The sequence below is a fragment of the Panulirus ornatus genome, chromosome 17, assembly GCF_036320965.1.
Source record: "Panulirus ornatus isolate Po-2019 chromosome 17, ASM3632096v1, whole genome shotgun sequence".
NCBI classification, from domain to species: domain Eukaryota; kingdom Metazoa; phylum Arthropoda; class Malacostraca; order Decapoda; family Palinuridae; genus Panulirus; species Panulirus ornatus.
In genome coordinates this window covers 44,739,091-44,763,475 of record NC_092240.1, presented here as the reverse complement: position 1 = coordinate 44,763,475, position 24,385 = coordinate 44,739,091, and the positions used below count along the sequence as shown (strand labels likewise).

At 42.1% G+C, this 24,385-nt stretch overlaps 1 protein-coding gene across 1 annotated transcript in view; it reads left to right on the top strand.

Annotated features, from left to right (window-relative positions):
• The window catches only part of Adss (adenylosuccinate synthetase), a 418,041-nt gene that overhangs the window by 259,031 nt on the left and 134,625 nt on the right, over positions 1 to 24,385 (top strand). Inside the window, exon 8 of the mRNA XM_071672269.1 lies at positions 14,865 to 14,953. Coding sequence (XP_071528370.1) covers positions 14,865 to 14,953 — 89 coding nt within the window. The remainder of the gene's footprint in view (positions 1 to 14,864; positions 14,954 to 24,385) is intronic.

Genomic DNA, 24,385 nt, shown 5'->3' with positions numbered 1-24,385 from the left:
TATGAGACCAAATTGGAGGTGGAAAGATGGAGTGAAAAAGATTTTGTGTGATCGGGGCCTGAACATGCAGGAGGGTGAAAGGAGGGCAAGGAATAGAGTGAATTGGATCGATGTGGTATACCGGGGTTGACAGGCTGTCAGTGGATTGAATCAGGGCATGTGAAGCGTCTGGGGTGAACCATGGAAAGCTGTGTAGGTATGTATATTTGCGTGTGTGGACGTGTATGTATATACATGTGTATGGGGGTGGGTTGGGCCATTTCTTTTGTCTGTTTCCTTGCGCTACCTCGCAGACGCGGGAGACAGTGACAAAGCAAAAAAAAAAATATATATATATATATATATATATATATATATATATATATATATATATATATATATATATATATTTTTATACTTTAGCTGATACATATATATATATAAAAATATATATATATATATATATATATATATATATATATATATATATATATTTTTTTTTATACTTTGTCGCTGTCTCCCGCGTTTGCGAGGTAGCGCAAGGAAACAGACGAAAGAAATGGCCCAACCCCCCCCCATACACATGTATATACATACGTCCACACACGCAAATATACATACCTACACAGCTTTCCATGGTTTACCCCAGACGCTTCACATGCCTTGATTCAATCCACTGACAGCACGTCAACCCCGGTATACCACATCGCTCCAATTCACTCTATTCCTTGCCCTCCTTTCACCCTCCTGCATGTTCAGGCCCCGATCACACAAAATCTTTTTCACTCCATCTTTCCACCTCCAATTTGGTCTCCCTCTTCTCCTTGTTCCCTCCACCTCCGACACATATATCCTCTTGGTCAATCTTTCCTCACTCATCCTCTCCATGTGCCCAAACCACTTCAAAACAGGGTCCCTCTTCTGCTCTCTCAACTACGTCTTTTTATTTCCACACATCTCTCTTACCCTTACGTTACTCACTCGATCAAACCACCTCACACCACACATTGTCCTCAAACATCTCATTTCCAGCACATCCATCCTCCTGCGCACAACTCTATCCATAGCCCACGCCTCGCAACCATACAACATTGTTGGCACCACTATTCCTTCAAACATACCCATTTTTGCTTTCCGAGATAATGTTCTCGACTTCCACACATTCTTCAAGGCCCCCAGAATTTTCGCCCCCTCCCCCACCCTATGATCCACTTCCGCTTCCATGGTTCCATCCGCTGCCAGATCCACTCCCAGATATCTAAAACACTTCACTTCCTCCAGTTTTTCTCCATTCAAACTCACCTCCCAATTGACTTGACCCTCAACCCTACTGTACCTAATAACCTTGCTCTTATTCACATTTACTCTTAACTTTCTTCTTCCACACACTTTACCAAACTCAGTCACCAGCTTCTGCAGTTTCACACATGAATCAGCCACCAGCGCTGTGTCATCAGCGAACAACAACTGACTCACTTCCCAAGCTCTCTCATCCCCAACAGACTTCATACTTGCCCCTCTTTCCAAAACTCTTGCATTTACCTCCCTAACAACCCCATCCATAAACAAATTAAACAACCATGGAGACATCACACACCCCTGCTGCAAACCTACATTCACTGAGAACCAATCACTTTCCTCTCTTCCTACACGTACACATGCCTTACATCCTCGATAAAACTTTTCACTGCTTCTAACAACTTTCCTCCCACACCATATATTCTTAATACCTTCCACAGAGCATCTCTATCAACTGTATCATATGCCTTCTCCAGATCCATAAATGCTACATACAAATCCATTTGCTTTTCTAAGTATTTCTCACATACATTCTTCAAAGCAAACACCTGATCCACACATCCTCTACCACTTCTGAAACCACACTGCTCTTCCCCAATCTGATGCTCTGTACATGCCTTCACCCTCTCAATCAATACCCTCCCATATAATTTACCAGGAATACTCAACAAACTTATACCTCTGTAATTTGAGCACTCACTCTTATCCCCTTTGCCTTTGTACAATGGCACTATGCACGCATTCTGCCAATCCTCAGGCACCTCACCATGAGTCATACATACATTAAATAACCTTACCAACCAGTCAACAATACAGTCACCCCCTTTTTTAATAAATTCCACTGCAATACCATCCAAACCGGCTGCCTTGCCGGCTTTCATCTTCCGCAAAGCTTTCACTACCTCTTCTCTGTTTACCAAATCATTTTCCCTAACCCTCTCACTTTGCACACCACCTCGACCAAAACACCCTATATCTGCCACTCTATCATCAAACACATTCAACAAACCTTCGAAATACTCACTCCATCTCCTTCTCACATCACCACTACTTGTTATCACCTCCCCATTTGCGCCCTTCACTGAAGTTCCCATTTGCTCCCTTGTCTTACGCACTTTATTTACCTCCTTCCAGAACATCTTTTTATTCTCCCTAAAATTTAATGATACTCTCTCACCCCAACTCTCATTTGCCCTTTTTTTCACCTCTTGCACCTTTCTCTTGACCTCCTGTCTCTTTCTTTTATACATCTCCCACTCAATTGCATTTTTTCCCTGCAAAAATCATCCAAATGCCTCTCTCTTCTCTTTCACTAATACTCTTACTTCTTCATCCCACCACTCACTACCCTTTCTAATCAACCCACCTCCCACTCTTCTCATGCCACAAGCATCTTTTGCGCAATCCATCACTGATTCCCTAAATACATCCCATTCCTCCCCCACTCCCCTTACTTCCATTGTTCTCACCTTTTTCCATTCTGTACTCAGTCTCTCCTGGTACTTCCTCACACAGGTCTCCTTCTCAAGCTCACTTACTCTCACCACCCTCTTCACCCCAACATTCACTCTTCTTTTCTAAAAACCCATACAAATCTTCACCTTAGCCTCCACAAGATAATGATCAGACATCCCTCCAGTTGCACCTCTCAGCACATTAACATCCAAAAGTCTCTCTTTCGCACGCCTGTCAATTAACACGTAATCCAGTAACGCTCTCTGGCCATCTCTCCTACTTACATAAGTATACTTATGTATATCTCGCTTTTTAAACCAGGTATTCCCAATCATCAGTCCTTTTTCAGCACATAAATCTACAAGCTCTTCACCATTTCCATTTACAACACTGAACACCCCATGTATACCAATTATTCCCTCAACTGCCACATTACTCACCTTTGCATTCAAATCACCCATCACTATAACCCGGTCTCGTGCATCAAAACCACTAACACACTCATTCAGCTGCTCCCAAAACACTTGCCTCTCTTGATCTTTCTTCTCATGCCCAGGTGCATAAGCACCAATAATCACCCACCTCTCTCCATCAACTTTCAGTTTTACCCATATTAATCGAGAATTTACTTTCTTACACTCTATCACATACTCCCACAACTCCTGTTTCAGGAGTATTGCTACTCCTTCCCTTGCTCTTGTCCTCTCACTAACCCCTGACTTTACTCCCCAGACATTCCCAAACCACTCTTCCCCTTTACCCTTGAGCTTCGTTTCACTCAGAGCCAAAACATCCAGGCTCCTTTCCTCAAACATACTACCTATCTCTCCTTTTTTTACATCTTGGTTACATCCACACACATTTAGGCACCCCACTCTGAGCCTTCGAGGAGGATGAGCACTCCCCGCGTGACTCCTTCTTCTGTTTCCCATTTTAGAAAGTTAATACAAGGAGGGCAGGATTTCTGGCCCCCCGCTCCCGTCCCCTCTAGTTCGCTTTCTACGACACGCGAGGAATACGTGGGAAGTATTCTTTCACCCCTATCCCCAGGGATAATATACATATATATATACATATACACATACACACACATACACACACATACGCACATATACACACACACACACATACATATATATACATATGAAAAATGTAAGAAACAATTTAGAAAACTGAAACTTCTAGCTTGAAATGAATGAAAAAAATGAATGTCACATAATGGTTCAACCTCTGGCCATGGAAAAAAGGAAATGTATAATTTATTTACACAAACGTCAATATACCACAATAAATGAAAATACTGCAAAGATCGGATGAAGAGTTGAAGGTTTGTAGAAGAGGAGAGGGTTTGGGAAGTGAGTCAGATATTGTTTGCTGATGATACAACACTGATGGCTGATTCAGGTGAGAAACTGCAGAAGTTGAAGACTGAGTTTGGTAAAGCGACTAACCCGCCGGCTACTCAGTTTTCTATAGTCATCTGTCTATTTACACATAGCAGTCAGTATATACTCTTCCTAAGTCTTCAAGATGTCACGCCTTTCATGATGCCCTTGGCCTTTGATATGACTCGGAAGTTTCAGATGAAACGCATCCTCCTCGAAGGCTCAGAGTGGGGTGCCTAAATGTGTGTGGATGTAACCAAGATGTGAAGACCCTTACTGGAAAAACAATCACTCTTGAAGTAGAACCTTCAGACACAATTGAAAATGTGAAGGAAAATAGTGAAATTGGAGAAAAATGTAGCTTAGACATTGAAGCCTATTGATACAGTGGTTAAATTGATGAGAACTGCTATATATATATATATATATATTTTCTTTTTTTTTTTCTTTTTTTTTCGCTGTCTCCCGCGTTAGCGAGGTAGCGCAAGGAAACAGACGAAAGAAAAGGCCCAACCCCCCCCCATACACATGTACATACACACGTCCACACACGCAAATATACATACCTACACAGCTTTCCATGGTTTACCCCGGACGCTTCACATGCCTTGATTCAATCCACTGACAGCACGTCAACCCCTGTATACCACATCGCTCCACTTCACTCTATTCCTTGCCCTCCTTTCACCCTCCTGCATGTTCAGGCCCCGATCACACAAAATCCTTTTCACTCCATCTTTCCACCTCCAATTTGGTCTCCCTCTTCTCCTCGTTCCCTCCACCTCCGACACATATATCCTCTTGGTCAATCTTTCCTCACTCATTCTCTCCATGTGCCCAAACCATTTCAAAACACCCTCTTCTGCTCTCTCAACCACGCTCTTTTTATTTCCACACATCTCTCTCACCCTTACGTTACTTACTCGATCAAACCACCTCACACCACACATTTTCCTCAAACATCTCATTTCCAGCACATCCATCCTCCTGCGCACAACTCTATCCATAGCCCACGCCTCGCAACCATACAACATTGTTGGAACTACTATTCCTTCAAACATACCCATTTTTGCTTTCCGGGATAATGTTCTCGACTTCCACACATTTTTCAAGGCTCCCAAAATTTTCGCCCCCTCCCCCACCCTATGATCCACTTCCGCTTCCATGGTTCCATCTGCTGACAGATCCACTCCCAGATATCTAAAACACTTCACTTCCTCCAGTTTTTCACCATTCAAACTCACCTCCCAATTGACTTGACCCTCAACCCTACTGTACCTAATAACCTTGCTCTTATTCACATTTACTCTTAACTTTCTTCTTCCACACACTTTACCAAACTCCGTCACCAGCTTCTGCAGTTTCTCACATGAATCCGCCACCAGCGCTGTATCATCAGCGAACAACAACTGACTCACTTCCCAAGCTCTCTCATCCCCAACAGACTTCATACTTGCCCCTCTTTCCAAAACCCTTGCATTTACCTCCCTAACAACCCCATCCATAAACAAATTAAACAACCATGGAGACATCACACACCCCTGCCGCAAACCTACATTCACTGAGAACCAATCACTTTCCTCTCTTCCTACACGTACACATGCCTTACATCCTCGATAAAAACTTTTCACTGCTTCTAACAACTTTCCTCCCACACCATATATTCTTAATACCTTCCACAGAGCCTCTCTATCAACTCTATCATATATATATATATATATATATATATATATATATATATATATATATATATATATATATATATATATATATATGTCAGAGGTGAAGGGAACAAGAAGTGGGAGACCAAATTGGAGGTGGAAGGATACAGTGAAAAAGATTTTGAGTGATCGGGGCCTAAACACACAGGAGGGTGAAAGGCGTGCAAAGTGAATTGGAACATTGTGGTGTACCGGGGTCGACATGCTGTCGATGGATTGAATCAGGGCATGTAAAGTGTCTGGGGTAAACCATGGAAAGTTTTGTGGGGACTGGATATGGAAAGGGAGCTGTAGTTTTGGTGCATTACACATGACAGCTAGAGACTGAGTGTGAACGAATGTGGCCTTTGTTGTCTTCTCCTAGCACTACCTTGCACGCACAGTGGGAAGGGGGGTGCCATTTCATGTGTGACAAGGTGGCGATGGGAATGGATGAAGGAAGCAAGTATGGATATGTACATGTGCATATATATGTAGGTGAGTGTTCAAATTACAGAGGTATAACTTTGTTGAGTATTCCTGGGATATTGTATGGGAGGAATTGATTGAAAGGGTAAAGGCATGTACAGAGCATCAAGTTGGGGAAGAGCAGTGTGGTTTAAGAAGTTGTAGAGGATGTGTGGATCAGGTGTTTGCTTTGAAGAATGTATGTGAAAAATACTTAGAAAAACAGATGGATTTGTTTGTAGCATTTATGGACTGGAGAAGGCAAATGATAGAGTTGACAGAGATGTTTTGTGGAAGGTTTTAAGAGTATATGGTGTGGGAAGTAAGCTGTTAGCAGTGAAAAGTTTTTTATCAAGGATGTAAGGCATGTGTATGAGTAGGAAGAGAGGAAAGAGATTGGTTCCCGGTGAATGTTGGTTTGTGGCAGGGATGTGTGATGTCTCCATTGTTGTTTAATTTGTATATGGATGGGGTTGTTAGGGAGGTGAATGAAAGAGTTTTGGAGAGAGGGGCAAGTATGCATCCTGTTGTGGGAAGCGAGTCAGTTGTTGTTCACTGATGATACAGCACTGGTGGCTGATTCGAGTAACTGCAAAAGTTGGTGACTGAGTTTGGTAAAGTGTGTGAAAGAAGAAAGCTGAGAGTATATGTGAATAAGAGCAAGGTTATTAGGTTCAGTAGGGTTGAGGGACAAATAAATTGGGAGGTAAGTTTGAATGGAGAAAAACTGGTGGAAGTGAAGTGTTTTAGATGTGTGGGAGTGGATTTGGCAGTGGATGGAACCATGGAAGCGGAAGTGAGTCACAGGGTGGGGGAGGGGGCGAATGTTCTGTGAGTGTTAAAGAATGTATGGAAGTCGAGAACGTTATCTTGGAAAGCAAAAATGGGTATGTTTGAAGGAATAGTGGTTTGAAGAATGATATATGGTTGCGAGGCATGGGCTTTAGATAGGGTTGTGCGGAGGAGGGTGGATGTGTTGAAAATGAAATGTTTGAAGACAATATGTGGTGTGAGGTGGTTTGATCGATTAAGTAATGAAAGGGTAAGAGAGATGTGTGGTAATAAAGAGTGTGGTTGAGAGAGCAAAAGAGGGTGTATTGAAATGGTTTAGTCATATGGAGAGAATGAGTGAGGAAAGATTGACAGTGAGGATATATGTGTCAGAGGTGGAGGGAACGAGAAGTGGGAGACCAAATTGGAGATGGAAGAAAGGACTGAAAATGATTTTGAGCGATCGGGCCGTGAACATACAGGAGGGTGAAAGGCGTGCAAGGAATAGAGTGCATTGGAACAATGTGGTATACTGGGGTGGGCGTGCTGTCAGTGGATTGAACCAAGGCATTTGAAGCATCTGGGGTAAACCATGGAAAGTTTTGTGGGGCCTGGATGTGGAAAGGGAGCTGTGGTATCGATGCATTACACATGATAGCTAGAGACTGAGTGTGAATGAATATGGCCTTTGTTGTCTTTTCCTAGAGCTACCTCGCACGCATGGAAGGAGGGGGTGCCATTTCATGTGTGGCGGAGTGGCAACGGAAATGGATGAAGGCAGCAAGTATGAATATGTACTTGTGTATATATGTGTATAGATGTATATGTATCTATATGTTGAAATATATAGGTATGTATATGTGCGTGTAGGGGCGTTTATGCATATGCATGTGTATGTGGGTGGGTTGGGCCATTCTTTTGTCTGTTTCCTTGCGCTACCTCACTAATGCAGGAGACAGCGACTAAGTATAATAAAATAATAGATAAATGTGTCTTTCTCCTATTCCTGGGGATAGGGGAGAAAGAATACTTCCCACGCATTCCTCACATATCATAGAAGGCGACTAAAGGGGACGGAAGCGGGGGGGCTAGAAACCCTCCCTTCCTTGTATTTTAACTTTCTAAAAGGGGAAACAGAAGGAGTCACGTGGGGTGTGCTCATCCTCCTCGAAGGCTCAGATTGGGGTATCTAAATGTGTGTGGATTTAACCAAGATGAGAAAAAAGGAGAGATAGGTAGTATGTTTGAGGTAAGGAACCTGGATGTTTTGGCTCTGAGTGAAATGAAGCTCAAGGGTAAAGGGGAAGAGTGGTTTGGGAATGTCTTGGGAGTAAAGTCAGGGGTTAGTGAGAGGACGAGAGCAAGGGAAGAAGTAGCACTACTCCTGAAACAGGAGCGGTGGGAGTATGTGATAGAGTGTAAGAAAGTAAACTCTTGATTGATATGGGTAAAACTGAAAGTGGATGGAGAGAGACGGGTGATAATTGGTGCATATGCACCTGGGCAAGAGAAGAAAGATCATGAGAAGCAAGTGTTTTAGGAGCAACTGATTGAGTGTGTTAGTAGTTTTGATGCATGACACTGGGTTATAGTGATGGGTGATTTGAATGCAAAGGTGAGTAATGTGGCAGTTGAGGGAATAATTGGTGTACATGGGGTATTCAGAGTTGTAAATGGAAATGATGAAGAGCTTGTAGATTTATGTGCTGAAAAAGGATTGGTGATAGGGAATACCTGGTTTAAAAAGAGAGATATACATAAGTATTCATATGTAAGTAGGAGAGATGGTCAGAGAGCATTATTGGATTACGTGTTAATTGATAGGCGCACGAAAGAGAGACTTTTGGATGTTAACGTGCTGAGAGGTGCAACTTGAGGGATGTCTGATCATTATCTTGTGGAGGCGAAGGTGAAGATTTGTAGAGGTTTTCAGAAAAGAAGAGAGAATGTTGGGGTAAAAAGAAAGTTGAGAGTAAGTGAGCTTAGAAAGGAGACTTGTGTCAGGAAGTACCAGAAGAGACTGAGTACAGAATGGAAGAAGGTGAGAACAAAGGATGTAAGGGTAGTGGTGGAGGAATGGGATGTATTTAGGGAAGCAGTTATGGCTTGTGCAAAAGATGCTTGTGGCATGAGAAGCGTGGGAGATGGGCAGATTAGAAATGGTAGTGAGTGGTGGGATGAAGAAGCAAGATTATTAGTGAAAGAGAAGAGAGAGGCGTTTGGACAATTTTTGCAGGGAAATAATGCAAATGACTGGGAGACGTATAAAAGAAAGGCAGGAGGTCAAGAGAAAGGTGCAAGAGGTGAAAAAGACGGCAAATGAGAGTTGGGGTGAGAGAGTATCATTAAAGTTTAGGGAGAATAAAAAATGTTTTGGAAGGAGGTGAATAAAGTGTGTAAGACAAGGGAACAAATGGGAACATCAGTTAAGGGGGCTAATGGGGAGGTGATAACAAGTAGTGGTGACGTGAGATGGAGATGGAGTGAGTATTTTGAAGGTTTGTTGAATGTGTTTGATGATAGAGTGGCAGATATAGGGTGTTTTGGTCGAGGTGGTGTGCAAAGTGAGAGGGTTAGGGTGAATGATTTGGTAAACAGAGAAGAGGTAGTGAAAACCTTGCAGAAGATGAAAGCCGGCAAGGCAGCGGGTTTGGATGGTATTGCTGTAGAATTTCTTAAACAAGGGGGTGACTGTATTGTTGACTGGATGGTAAGATTATTTACTTTATGTATGACTCATGGGGAGGTGCCTGAGGATTGGTAGAATGCTTGCATAGTGCCATTGTACAAAGGCAAAGGGGATAAGAGTGAGTGCTCAAATTACAGAGGTATAAGTTTGTTGAGTATTCCTGGTAAATTATATGGGAGGGTATTGATTGAGAGGGTGAAGGCATGTACAGAGCATCAGATTGGGGAAGAGCAGTGTGGTTTCAGAAGTGGTAGAGGATGTATGGATCAGGTGTTTGCTTTGAAGAATGTATGTGAGAAATACTTAGAAAAGCAAATGGATTTGTATGTAGCATTTATGGATTTGGAGAAGGCATATGATACAGTTGATAGAGATGCTCTTTGGAAGGTATTAAGAATATATGGTGTGAGAGGCAAGTTGTTGGGAGCAGTGAAAAGTTTTTATCGAGGATGTAAGTCATGTGTACGTGTAGGAAGAGAGGAAAGTGATTGGTTCTCATTGAATGTAGGTTTGCGGCAGGGGTGTGTGATGTCTCCATTGTTGTTTAATTTGTTTATGGATGGGGTTGTTAGGGAGGTGAATGCAAGAGTTTTGGAAAGAGGGGCAAGTATGCACTCTGTTGTGGATGAGAGGGCTTGGGAAGTGAGCCAGTTGTTGTTCACTGATGCTACAGCGCTGGTGGCTGATTTGAGCAAGAAACTGCAGAAGCTGGTGACTGGTAAAGTTTGGTAAAGTGTGTGAAAGAAGAAAGCTGAGAGTAAATGTGAATAAGAGCAGGGTTATTAAGTACAGTAGGGTTGAGGGACAAGTCAATTGAGAGGTAAGTTTGAATTGAGAAAAACTGGAGGAAGTGAAGTGTTTTAGATGTCTGGGAGTGGATTTGGCAGCGGATGGAACCATGGAATCTGAAGTGAATCATAGGGTGGGGGAGGGAGCGAAAGTTCTGGGAGTGTTGAAGAATGTGTGGAAGTTGAGAATGTTATCTTGGAAAGCAAAAATGGGTGTTTGAAGGAATGGTGGTTCCAACAATGTTATATGGTTGCGAGGCATGGGCTATAGATAGAGTTGTGCGGAGGAGGGTGGATGTGCTGGAAATGAGATGTTTGAGGACAATATGTGGTGTGAGGTGGTTTTATTGAGTAAGTAATGAAAGGGTAAGAGAGATATGTGGTAATAAAAAAGAGTGTGGTTGAGAGAGCAGAAGAGGGTGTTTTGAAATGGTTAGGTCACATGGAGAGAATCAGTGAGGAAAGACTGACAAATAGGATATATGTGTCAGAGGTGGAAGGAACGAGGAAAAGTGGGGGACCAAATTGGAGGTGGAAAGATGGAGTGAAAAAGATTTTGTGTGATCAGGGCCTGAACATGCAGGAGGGTGAAAGGTGTGCAAGGAATAGAGTGAATTGGAACGATGTGGTATACCGGGGTCGACGTGCTGTCAGTGGATTGAACCAGGGCATGTGAAGCGTCTGGGGTAAACCAAGGAAGTTTGTGTGGGGCCTGGATTTGGAAAGGGAGCTGTGGTTTAGGTGCATTATACATGACAGCTATAGACGAGTGTGAACGAATGTGGCCTTTGTTATCTTTTCCTAGTGCTTCCTCGCGCACATGCAGGGGGAGGGGGTTGTTATTTCATGTGTGGCTGGGTGGCGACGGGAATTGATAAGGCAGACAGTATGAATTATGTACATGTGTGTGTATGTATATGTCTGTGTGTGTATATATATGTATTCGTTGAGATGTTTAGGTATGTGTATGTGCGTGTGTGGACGTGTGTGTATATACATGTGTATGTGGGTGGGTTGGGCCATTCTTTCGTTTGTTTCCTTGTGCTACCTCGCTAATGGGGGAGACAGTGACAGAGTATAATGATAGTAAAAAAGATATGTCTGTGTATATATATATATATATATATATATATATATATATATATATATATATGTATGAAGTCTGTTGGGGATGAGAGAGCTTGGGAAGTGAGTCAGTTGTTGTTCGCTGATGATACAGCGCTGGTGGCTGATTCATGTGAGAAACTGCAGAAGCTGGTGACTGAGTTTGGTAAAGTGTGTGAAAGAAGAAAGTTAAGAGTAAATTTGAATAAGAGCAAGGTTATTAGGTACAGTAGGGTTGAGGGTCAAGTCAATTGGGAGGTAAGTTTGAATGGAGAAAAACTGGAGGAAGTAAAGTGTTTTAGATATCTGGGAGTGGATCTGGCAGCAGATGGAACCATGGAAGCGGAAGTGGATCATAGGGTGGGGGAGGGGGCGAAAATTCTGTGAGTCTTGAAGAATGTTTGGAAGTCGAGAACATTATCTCGGAAAGCAAAAATGGGTATGTTTGAAGGAATAGTGGTTCCAACAATGTTGTATGGTTGCGAGGCGTGGGCTATGGATAGAGTTGTGCGCAGGAGGATGGATGTGCTGGAAATGAGATGTTTGAGGACAATGTATGGTGTGAGGTGGTTTGATCGAGTAAGTAACGTAAGGGTAAGAGAGATGAGTGGAAATAAAAAGAGCGTGGTTGAGAGAGCAGAAGAGGGTGTTTTGAAATGGTTTGGGCACATGGAGAGAATGAGTGAGGAAAGATTGACCAAGAGGATATATGTGTCGGAGTTGGAGGGAACGAGGAGAAGTGGGAGACCAAATTGGAGGTGGAAAGATGGAGTGAAAAAGATTTTGTGTGATCGGGGCCTGAACATGCAGGAGGGTGAAAGGAGGGCAAGGAATAGAGTGAATTGGATCGATGTGGTATACCGGGGTTGACGTGCTGTCAGTGGATTGAATCAGGGCATGTGAAGCGTCTGGGGTAAACCATGGAAAGCTGTGTAGGTATGTATATTTGCGTGTGTGGACGTATGTATATACATGTGTATGGGGGTGGGTTGGGCCATTTCTTTCGTCTGTTTCCTTGTGCTACCTTGCAAACGCGGGAGACAGCGACAAAGCAAAAAAAAAAAAAAAAAATATATATATATATATATATATATATATATATATATATATATATATATATATATATATCTGTATATGTTGAAACATATAGGTACGTACATGTGCGTGTGTGGGCGTTTATGTATATACATATGTATGTAGGAGGGTTGGGTCATCCTTTCTTTTGTTTCCTTGCACTACCTTGCTAATGCGGGAGACAGCGACAAAGTATAAAAAGAAAATCTGTTAAGTATTCCATATGCAGAGTAAGTGAAGAGCAAGGTGGTTTTAGGAAAGGTAGGAGATGTGTGGATCATATCTTTATAATAAAGATGGAAAGTATGTAGTGAAAGGTAAAAAGTTGTATGGGTCATTCACAGATCAAAAGAAAGCATATTACAAGAGTTGTGTGGAATGCTTTGTGGAATGTGTTAAGGATATATGGTATATGGTGACAACGGTTGGGTGATGTAAAAGCTTTCTATAAGGAGCAAATGTGTGTGTAAGAGTGGATGGAGAGCTGAGTGAAAGTTTTGTGATACATGTAGGTGTGAGGCTGGGCTGTGTGATGTTACCATCGCTTTTTGATATGTATATAGATGGAGTGATAAGAGAGATGAAATCAAATCAGGGGAAAGGGGTGCAGAGATGGAGTGTGATGGTGAGATATGGTGGCTATTGGCAAGCTTGTTTGTGGATGATACTGTTTTGTTTGCAGAGAGTGCAGAGGAGTTGCGGAAGGTTGTGTTTATGATGTGTAAGCATAGGAGATTGAAGGTAAATACAAGTAAAAGTAATGATGTTTGAAAGGAAACAGAATGAAAGTATAGATATTGTAAAACCATGTAGAGTGAAAGAAGAAAGTGTACTAAATTGTGCTATGGATAAGGGGGGTAGGGGGAATACTGGAAGAAGTGAGGGAATTCAGGTATCTGGGAGCTGTCTTGGGTAAGTGTGGTGATATGGTAGGAGAGAGAAGGGAGAGAACAATACAGGGTAGAAGAGTTGATGGGTCCCTTAATAGAATAATGAAAGGTATAGGTGTAAGTATGGAAGTGAAGAGAGGATTAAGGGACAGCATATTCCTCCCAACCCTGATCCATGCGGTCGAAACATGAATGTGGAATGAGGTAAAGAGGCCAAGAGTCCAGGCTGTGGAATTGAGTTATTTGAGAAGAGCATGTGGTGTGACTAGATTGAATGAAGAAAGAAATGAAAGGGTGTATGAGAGATGTTGTATGGCAAGGAATGCAGAGGGAGTGAAATGTGGAGTGGTAGATTGGGTGAAACATGATACTTTGAAGTGGTTTGGGTTTGGGCATGTGGCAAATATGCAAGAGTGGAAGTTTACAAGGGGTGGTTGGTTAGTGGAAGACCACCTGTGACATGGGCAAATAGGGTGGAGGAATGCTGGAGGGAGAGAAACAGAGGAAGGATATGTGGAATGGTGTATGCAAGGGAGGCATGTTATGACAGGGATAAGTGGAGGCTCTTTTGCTGTGGCCACCCCTTGATGGGAGTTCCTGGAGGGAATGGACATCAGGAATATAGATGGATATAGTTAGATAAGGATTCAAGGATCGTGAGACACCACCCTGGAGAGAAATGATTGATCATTTTTCAAAACTTACATTTTTGTTCAGTTAGGTACTTCATTCCTGTTTTCATCCCCAATGAATATTTACATATTATTTGGCAGTTCGAGAATCCCTTTTATGGAGCTAATGCAGCTCTAAGCTTACACTCCCCACAGGAGCAGGGAAATGGACTACTTTGGAGAATGAGGATCCTTCATGAAACTACTACTCTCCATCCTCTGAAAATGATACAGCCTTGCTGAAGGTGATTTTCACTCTTAGTGTAAACACTTGTAGGCAGTTTGATAACAGTAAAATTAATGTATCCATAAGTAAATAATTTTTTCCCATGCATTAGTTATCCATTCTGAACCAACCATTAATGACTGCTTTGTTTTGTACCCACCCACTCACACCTCCCAACACACACACACACACACACACACACACACACACACACACACACTGAGTATTGCCAGTTTTAAGAATTTTTCAAAGCTCATTTTCATAAACAGAGCATTACTGATAATTTGTTGCTTGTTCAGTGTTTGATGTATGTTTCTATGTTTGTAGTTTTGCTCTGTAAGGTCTTATGTATAATGGAATTGCAGAAATCAAGATCGGCATTTCTTACTCAAGAAGGAGTGGAGAGAGAATCGAACACTTTCCAGCAGATATGGGTGAATTGGAGGACATAACAGTAAGTTCATTACCATCATATATAATATCAGACAGTATTTGGATTGTAAATATTATGATTTCGAATACCATTGGTATACATTTAGTCAAGAAGTTTGCATTTTCCAAGGATATCATTTTTTTCCACTTGTGATCTGTCCCTTGAGCATGAGAGATTCTTTAGGATATGTTGAAGAAAATTAGGATTAGGACCTTCCAACCCTTAGTATATGCAGCAAGGAAATGTTGGCCTTGCCCACCCTTTGTAAAGTAGCTTGCATGTTTTGGGTTTGCCTTTGGCATGTCAGAGACTGACATAGACATGATGTCATTGACCCACTCACACTCAACTGATCAGCAGCTGAGCATTCTCATAGAACAAGGACTGATATCTCCTTGCAAAGTTGCTTTTTCAAATCCACAGATTAGTAGCCTTTACCTTTTTCCATATTTATTAGTTAGTTTACTAAGAGACTGGTGTACTGTATGTTTGATTTGGTCAGTGTTTTAGGATATATGTCGATATATTATGCAAGGGAAAAGCCACCTTTGGTAACACTATCATTATTCATTGATGAAAACATGTAGTCTCATTAAAGAACTTCTTGCTTCAAAGGAGTCTATCATTTCCTTGCTACTGAGTGTAGTGCATCCTTGAAGTTGGAAGAACTCCAGAAAAAGAGGTCCTGGAATAACACCAGCACCCTTACAGAAAGGGGATCTGGTGTAATTATAAATAAATCTGAATATATTCAGTGTATGTATGGATCATAGTGAAGTGTCTGAGGATTTGCAGAATGCATGCATAGTGCTATTGTATAAAGACAAAGGGGAAAAAGGTGAGTGTTCAAATTACAGAGGTATAAGTTTGTTGAGTATTCCGAGGGAATTATATGGGAGGGTATTGATGGAGAGGGTAAAGGCATGTACAGAACATCAGATTGGGGAAGAGCAGTGTGGTTCCAGAAGTGTTAGAGGATGTGTGGATCAGGTGTTTGCTCTGAAGAATGTGTGAGAAATGCCTAGAAAAACAGATGGATTTGTATGTAGCATTTATGGATCTGGAGAATGCATATGATAGAGGTGCTTTGTTGAAGGTTTTAAGAGTATACAGTGTTGGGTGTAGCTCTTAGCAGTGAAAAGTTTTTACCTAGGATATAAGGCTTGTGTGAGTAGGAAGAGAGGAAAGTGATTAGTTCCCAGTGAAGGTTGGTCTGTGGCAGGGGTGTGTGATGTCCTCATGGTTGTTTATTTTGTTTATGACTGGGGTGGTTAGGGAGATAAATGCTAGACTTTTGGAGAAAGGGGTGAGTATGCAGTCTATTGGGGATGAGAGGGCCTGGGAAATGAGTCAGTTGTTGTTCACCAATGATACATCTTTGGTGGCTAATTCAAGTGAGAAACTGAAGTTGTTGGTGATTGAGTTTAGAAAAGTGTGTGAAAGGAGAAAGTTGAGATTAAATGTGAATAAGAGCAAGGTTATTAAGCTCAATAAGGTTGAGGGACAAGTTATTTGGGATGCATGTTTGAATGGAGAAAAATTGGAGGAAGTGAAGTGTTTTAGATATCTGGGAGTGGACTTAGCAGCAATTGGAAGCAGAAGTGAGTCATAGGATGGGGAAGGGGGTGAAGGTTCTGGGAACAATGAAGAATGTGTGGAAGGAGAGAATGTTATCTCGGAGAGCAAAAATGGGAATGTTTGAAGGAATAGTAGTTCCAGCAATATTATATGGTTGAGGCATGAGCTATAGATAGGGTTGTAAGGAGGAGGGTGGATGTGTTGGAAATAAAAATGTATGCTTACAGTATGTGATGAGGTGGTTTGATGAGTAAGTAATGAAAGGGTAAGAGAGATGTGTGGAAATAAAAGATGTGGTTGAAAGAGCAGAAGAGGATGTGTTGAAATGGTTTGGACATATGGAGAGAATGAGTGAGAAAAGATTGACAAAGGATATATTTCTCAGAAGTGGAGGGAACAAGGGGAAGTGGGAGACCAAATTGGAGATGGATGGATGGAGTGAAAAAGATTTTGAGTGATTGGAGCCTGAACATACAGGAGGGTGAGAGGCATGCAAGGAATAGAGTAAATGGGAATGATATGGTGTACAGGGTTTCGTGTGCTGTCAGTGAACTGAACCAAGGCATGTGAAGCATCTGGGGTAAACCATGGAAAGGTCTGTGGGAGCTTTGGTCTTGGTGCATTACACATGACAGCTAGAGATGGAGTGTGAACAAATGTGGCCCTTTTTTTTTTCTGTCTTCCTGGTGCTATGAAGCAGGGGATAGTGGTGCTGTTTCCTTTGGGGAATGATAGTGCCAGGAATGGATGAAGGCAAGCAAATATGAATATGAACGTGTGTATATACATATATGTCTGTGTATATCAATGTATATGTGTATATGTTGATATATGTATATGTATGTATATATGGATGTATGGGTGTTTATATATATATATATATATATATATATATATATATATATATATATATATATATATATCCCCTGGGGATAGGGGAGAAAGTATACTTCCCACGTATTCCCTGCGTGTCGTAGAAGGCGACTAAAAGGGAAGGGAGTGGGGGGCCGGAAATCCTCCCCTCTCATTTTTTTATTTTAATTTTCCAAAAGAAGGAACAGAGAAGGGGGCCAGGTGAGGGTATTCCCTCAAAGGCCCAGTCGTCTGTTCTTAACACTACCTCGCTATCGCGGGAAATGGCGAATAGTATGGAAAAAAAAAAAAAATGTATATATATATATATATATATATATATATATATATATATATATATATATATATATATATATATATATATTATCCCTGGGGATAGGGGATTAAGAATACTTCCCACGTATTCCCTGCGTGTCGTAGAAGGCGACTAAAAGGGGAGCGAGCGGGGGGCTGGAAATCCTCCCCTCTCTTTTTTTTTTTTTCTAATTTTCCAAAAGAAGGAACAGAGGGGGCCAGGTGAGGATATTCCAAAAAAGGCCCAGTCCTATGTTCTTAATGCTACCTCGCTAACGCGGGAAATTGTGAATAGTTTAAAAGAAAGAAAATATATATATATATATATATATATATATATATATATATATATATATATATATATATATATATCGAGGATGTAAGGCATGTGTACGTGTAGGAAGAGAGGAAAATGATTGGTTCTCAGTGAATGTAGGTTTGCGGCAGGGGTGTGTGATGTCTCCATGGTTGTTTAATTTGTTTATGGATAGGGTTGTTAGGGAGGTGAATGCAAGAGTTTTGGAAAGAGGGGCAAGTATGAAGTTTGTTGGGGATGAGAGAGCTTGGGAAGTGAGTCAGTTGTTGTTCGCTGATGATACAGCGCTGGTGGCTGATTCATGTGAGAAACTGCAGAAGCTGGAGAGTGAGTTTGGTAAAGTGTGTGAAAGAAGAAAGTTAAGAGTAAATGTGAATAAGAGCAAGGTTATTAGGTACAGTAGGGTTGAGGGTCAAGTCAATTGGGAGGTGAGTTTGAATGGAGAAAAACTGGAGGAAGTGAAGTGTTTTAGATATCTGGGAGTGGATCTGGCAGCGGATGGAACCATGGAAGCGGAAGTGGATCATAGGGTGGGGGAGGGGGCGAAAATTCTGGGAGCGTTGAAGAATGTGTGGAAGTCGAGAACATTATCTCGGAAAGCAAAAATGGGTATGTTTGAAGGAATAATGGTTCCAACAATGTTGTATGGTTGCGAGGCGTGGGCTATGGATAGAGTTGTGCGCAGGAGGATGGATGTGCTGGAAATGAGATGTTTGAGGACAATGTGTGGTGTGAGGTGGTTTGATCGAGTAAGTAACGTAAGGGTAAGAGAGATGTGTGGAATTAAAAAGAGCGTGGTTGAGAGAGCAGAAGAGGGTGTTTTGAAGTGGTTTGGGCACATGGAGAGAATGAGTGAGGAAAGATTGACCAAGAGGATATATGTGTCGAAGGTGGAGGGAACGAGGAGAAGTGGGAGACCAAATTGGAGGTGGAAAGATGGAGTGAAAAAGATTTTGTGTGATCGGGGCCTGAACATGCAGGAGGGTGAAAGGAGGGCAAGGAATAGAGTGAATTGGATCGATTTGGTATACTGGGGTTGACGTGCTGTCAGTGGATTGAAACAGGGCATGTGAAGCGTCTGGGGTAAACCATGGAAAGCTGTGTAGGGATGTATATTTGCGTGTGTGGACTTAGTTATATACATGTGTATGGGGATGGGTTGGGCCATTTCTTTCGTATGTTTCCTTGCGCTACCTCGCAAACGCGGGAGACAACAACAAAGCAAAAAAAAAATATATATATATATATTCCTGGGGATAGGGGAGAAAGAATACTTCCCATGTATTCCCTGCGTGTCGTAGAAGGCGACTAAAAGGGGAGGGAGCGGGTGGCTGGAAATCCTCCCCTCTCTTGTTTTTTTTTAATTTTCCAAAAGAAGGAACAGAGAAGGGGGTCAGGTGAGGATATTCCCTCTAAGACCCAGTTCTCTGTTCTTAACGCTACCTCGCTAACGCGGGAAATGGCAAATAGTATGAAAAAAAAAAAAAAAAAAAATATATATATATATATATATATATATATATATATATATATATATTATCCCAGGGGATAGGGGTGAAAGAATACTTCCCACGCATTCCTCATGTGTCGTGGAAGGCGACTAGAGGGGACGGGAGCGGGGGGCCAGAAATCCTCCCCTCCTTGTATTTTAACTTTCTAAAAATGGGAAACAGAAGGAGTCACACGGGGAGTGCTCATCCTCCTCGTAGACTCAGATTGGGGTGTCTAAATGTGTGTGGATGTAACAAAGATGTGAAAAAAGGAGAGATAGGTAGTATGTTTGAGGAAAGGAACCTGGATGTGTTGGCTCTGAGTGAAACAAAGCTCAAGGGTAAAGGGGAAGAGTGGTTTGGGAATGTCGTGGGAGTAAAGTCAGGGGTTAGTGAGAGGACAAGAGCAGGGGAAGGAGTAGCAGTACTCCTGAAACAGGAGTTGTGGGAGTATGTGATAGAATGTAAGAAAGTAAATTCTCGATTAATATGGGTAAAACTGAAAGTTGATGGAAAGAGATGGGTGATTATTGGTGCATATGCACCTGGGCATGAGAAGAAAGATCATGAGAGGCAAGTGTTTTGGGAGCAGCTGAATGAGTGTGTTAGTGGTTTTGATGCACAAGACCGGGTTATAGTGATTTGTGATTTGAATGCAAAAGTAAGTAATGTGGCAGTTGAGGGAATAATTGGTATACATGGGGTGTTCAGTGTTTTAAATGGAAATGGTGAAGAGCTTGTAGATTTATGTGCTGAAAAAGGACTGGTGATTGGGAATACCTGGTTTAAAAAGCGAGATATACATAAGTATATGTATATAAGTAGGAGAGATGGCCAGAGAGCGTTATTGGATTATGTGTTAATTGACAGGCACGCGAAAGAGAGAGTTTTGGATGTTATTGTGCTGAGAGGTGCAACTGGAGGGATGTCTGATCATTATCTTGTGGAGGCTAAGGTGAAGATTTGTATGGGTTTTCAGAAAAGAAGAGTGAATGTTGGGGTGAAGAGGGTGGTGAGAGTAAGTGAGCTTGGGAAGGAGACTTGTGTGAGGAAGTACCGGGAGAGGCTAAGTACAGAATGGAAAAAGGTGAGAACAATGAAAGTAAGGGGAGTGGGGGAAGAATGGGATGTATTTAGGGAATCAGTGATGGATTGCACAAAAGATGCTTGTGGCATGAGAAGCATGGGAGGTGGGTTGATTAGAAAGGGTAGTGAGTGGTGGGATGAAGTAAGATTATTAGTGAAAGAGATGAGAGAGGCATTTAGACGATTTTTGCAGGGAAAAAATGCAATAGAGTGGGAGATGTATAAAAGAAAGAGACAGGAGGTCAAGAAAAAGGTGCAAGAGGTGAAAAAGAGGGCAAATGAGAGTTGGGGTGAGAGAGTATCATTAAATTTTAGGGAGAATAAAAAGATGTTCTGGAAGGAGGTAATTAAAGTGCGTAAGACAAGGGAGCAAATGGGAACTTCAGTGAAGGATGCTAATGGGGAGGTGATAACAAGTAGTGGTGATGTGAGAAGGAGATGGAGTGAGTATTTTGAAGGTTTGTTGAATGTGTTTGATGATAGAGTGGCAGATATAGGGTGTTTTGGTCGAGGTGGTGTGCAAAGTGAGAGGGTTAGGGAAAATGATTTGGTAAACAGAGAAGAGGTAGTAAAAGCTTTGCGAAAGATGAAAGCCGGGAAGGCAGCAGGTTTGGATGGTATTGCAGTGGAATCTATAAAAAAAGGGGTGACTGTATTGTTGACTGGTTGGTAAAGTTATTTAATGTATGTATGACTCATGGTGAGGTGCCTGAGGATTGGCGGAATGCGTGCATAGTGCCATTGTACAAAGGCAAAGGGGATAAGAGTGAGTGCTCAAATTACAGAGGTATAAGTTTGTTGAGTATTCCTGGTAAATTATATGGGAGGGTACTGATTGAGAGGGTGAAGGCATGTACAGAGCATCAGATTGGGGAAGAGCAGTGTGGTTTCAGAAGTGGTAGAGGATGTGTGGATCAGGTGTTTGCTTTGAAGAATGTATGTGAGAAATACTTAGAAAAGCAAATGGATTTGTATGTAGCATTTATGGATCTGGAGAAGGCATATGATACAGTTGATAGAGATGCTCTGTGGAAGGTATTAAGAATATATGGTGTGGGAGGCAAGTTGTTAGAAGCAGTGAAAAGTTTTTATCGAGGATGTAAGGCATGTGTACGTGTAGGAAGAGAGGAAAGTGATTGGTTCTCAGTGAATGTAGGTTTGCGGCAGGGGTGTGTGATGTCTCCATGGTTGTTTAATTTGTTTATGGATGGGGTTGTTAGGGAGGTAAATGCAAGAGTTTTGGAAAGAGGGGCAAGTATGAAGTCTGTTGGGGATGAGAGAGCTTGGGAAGTGAGTCAGTTGTTGTTCGCTGATGATACAGCGCTGGTGGCGGATTCATGTGAGAAACTGCAGAAGCTGGTGACGGAGTTTGGTAAAGTGTGTGGAAGAAGAAAGTTAAGAGTAAATGTGAATAAGAGCAAGGTTATTAGGTACAGTAGGGTTGAGGGTCAAGTCAATTGGGAGGTGAGTTTGAATGGAGAAAAACTGGAGGAAGTGAAGTGTTTTAGATATCTGGGAGTGGATCTGTCAGCGGATGGAACCATGGAAGCGGAAGTGGATCATAGGGTGGGGGAGGGGGCGAAAATTCTGGGAGCCTTGAAAATGTGTGGAAGTCGAGAATATTATCCCGGAAAGCAAAAATGGGTATGTTTGAAGGAATAGTGGTTCCAACAATGTTGTATGGTTGCGAGGCGTGGGCTATGGATAGAGTTGTGCGCAGGAGGATGGATGTGCTGGAAATGAGATGTTTGAGGACAGTGTGTGGTGTGAGGTGGTTTGATCGAGTAAGTAACGTAAGGGTTAGAGAGATGTGTGGAAATAAAAAGAGCGTGGTTGAGAGAGCAGAAGAGGGTGTTTTGAAATGGTTTGGGCACATGGAGAGAATGAGTGAGGAAAGATTGACCAAGAGGATATATGTGTCGGAGGTGGAGGGAACGAGGAGAAGAGGGAGACCAAATTGGAGGTGGAAAGATGGAGTGAAAAGGATTTTGTGTGATCGGGGCCTGAACATGCAGGAGGGTGAAAGGAGGGCAAGAAATAGAGCGAATTGGAGTGATGTGGTATACAGGGGTTGACGTGCTGTCAGTGGATTGAATCAAGGCATGTGAAGCGTCCGGGGTAAACCATGGAAAGATGTGTAGGTATGTATATTTGCGTGTGTGGACGTGTGTATGTACATGTGTATGGGGGGGGGGGTTGGGCCATTTCTTTCGTCTGTTTCCTTGCGCTACCTCGCAAACGCGGGAGACAGCGACAAAGTATAAAAAAAAAAAAAAAAAAATATATAAGGAGAGATGGGTAGTATGTTTGAGGAAAGGAATCTGGATGTTTTGGCTCTTGAGTAAAACGAAGCTCAAGGGTAAAGGGGAAGAGTGGTTTGGGAATGTCTTAGGAGTAAAGTCAGGGGTTAGTGAGAGGACAAGAGCAAGGGAAGGAGTAGCACGAGTCTTGAAACAGGAGTGGTGGGAGTATGTGATAGAGTGTAAGAAAGTAAACTCTAGATTGATATGGGTAAAACTGAAAGTCGATGGAGAGAGATGGGTGATTATTGATGCATATGCACCTGGGCAAGAGAAGAAAGATCATGAGAGGCAAGTGTTTTGGGAGCAGCTGAATGAGTGTGTTGGTGGTTTTTATGCATGAGACCAGGTTATAGTGATGGGTGATTTGAATGCAAAGGTGAGTAATGTGGCAGTTGAGGGAATAATTGGTAAACATGGGGTGTTCAGTGTTGTAGATGGAAATGGTGAAGAGCTTGTAGGTTTATGTGATGAAAAAGGACTGATGACTGTGAATACCTAGTTTAAAAAGAGAAATATACATAAGTATACATATGTAAGTAGGAAAGATGGCCAGAGAGCGTTATTGGATTATGTGTTAATTGATTGGCGTGTGAAAGAGAGGCTTTTGGATGTTAATGTGCTGAGAGGTGAAACTGGAGGGATGTCTGATCATTATCTTGTGGAGGCGAAGGTGAAGATTTGTAGAGGTTTTCAGAAAAGAAGAGAGAATGTTGGGGTGAAGAGAATGGTGAGAGTAAGTGAGCATGGGAAGGAGACTTGTGTGAGGAAGTACCAGGAGAGACTGAGTACAGAATGGAAAAAGGTGAGAACAAAAGAGGTCAGGGGAGTCGAGGAGGAATGGGATGTATTTAGGGAAGCAGTGATGACTTGCGCAAAAGATGCTTGTGGCATGAGAAGTGTGGGAGGTGGGCAGATTAGAAAGGGTAGTGAGTGGTGGGATGAAGAAGTAAGATTAGTAGTGAAAGAGATGAGAGAGGCATTTGGACGATTTTTGCAGGGGAATAATGTAAATGAGTGGGAGATGTATAAAAGAAAGAGGCAGGTGGTCAAGAGAAAGGTGCAATAGGTGAAAAAGAGGGCAAATGAGAGATGGGGTAAGAGAGTATCATGAAATTTTAGGGAGAATAAAAAGATGTTTTGGAAGGAGGTAAATAAAGTGCATAAGACAAGGGAAAAAATGGGAACTTCAGTGAAGGGGGCTAATGGGGAGGTGATAACAAGTAGTGGTGATGTGAGAAGGAGATGGAGTGAGTATTTTGAAGGTTTGCTGAATGTGTTTGATGATAGTGAGGCAGATATAGGGTGTCTTGTCGAGGTGGTGTGCAAAGTGAGAGGGTTAGGAAAAATGATTTGGTAAAGAGAGAAGAGGTAGTAAAAGCATTGCGGAAGATGAAAGCCGGCAAAGCAGCGGGTTTGGATGGTATTGCAGTGGAATTTATTAAAAAAGGGGGTGACTGTATTGTTGACTGGTTGGTAAGGTTATTTAATGTATGAATGATTCATGGTGAGGTGC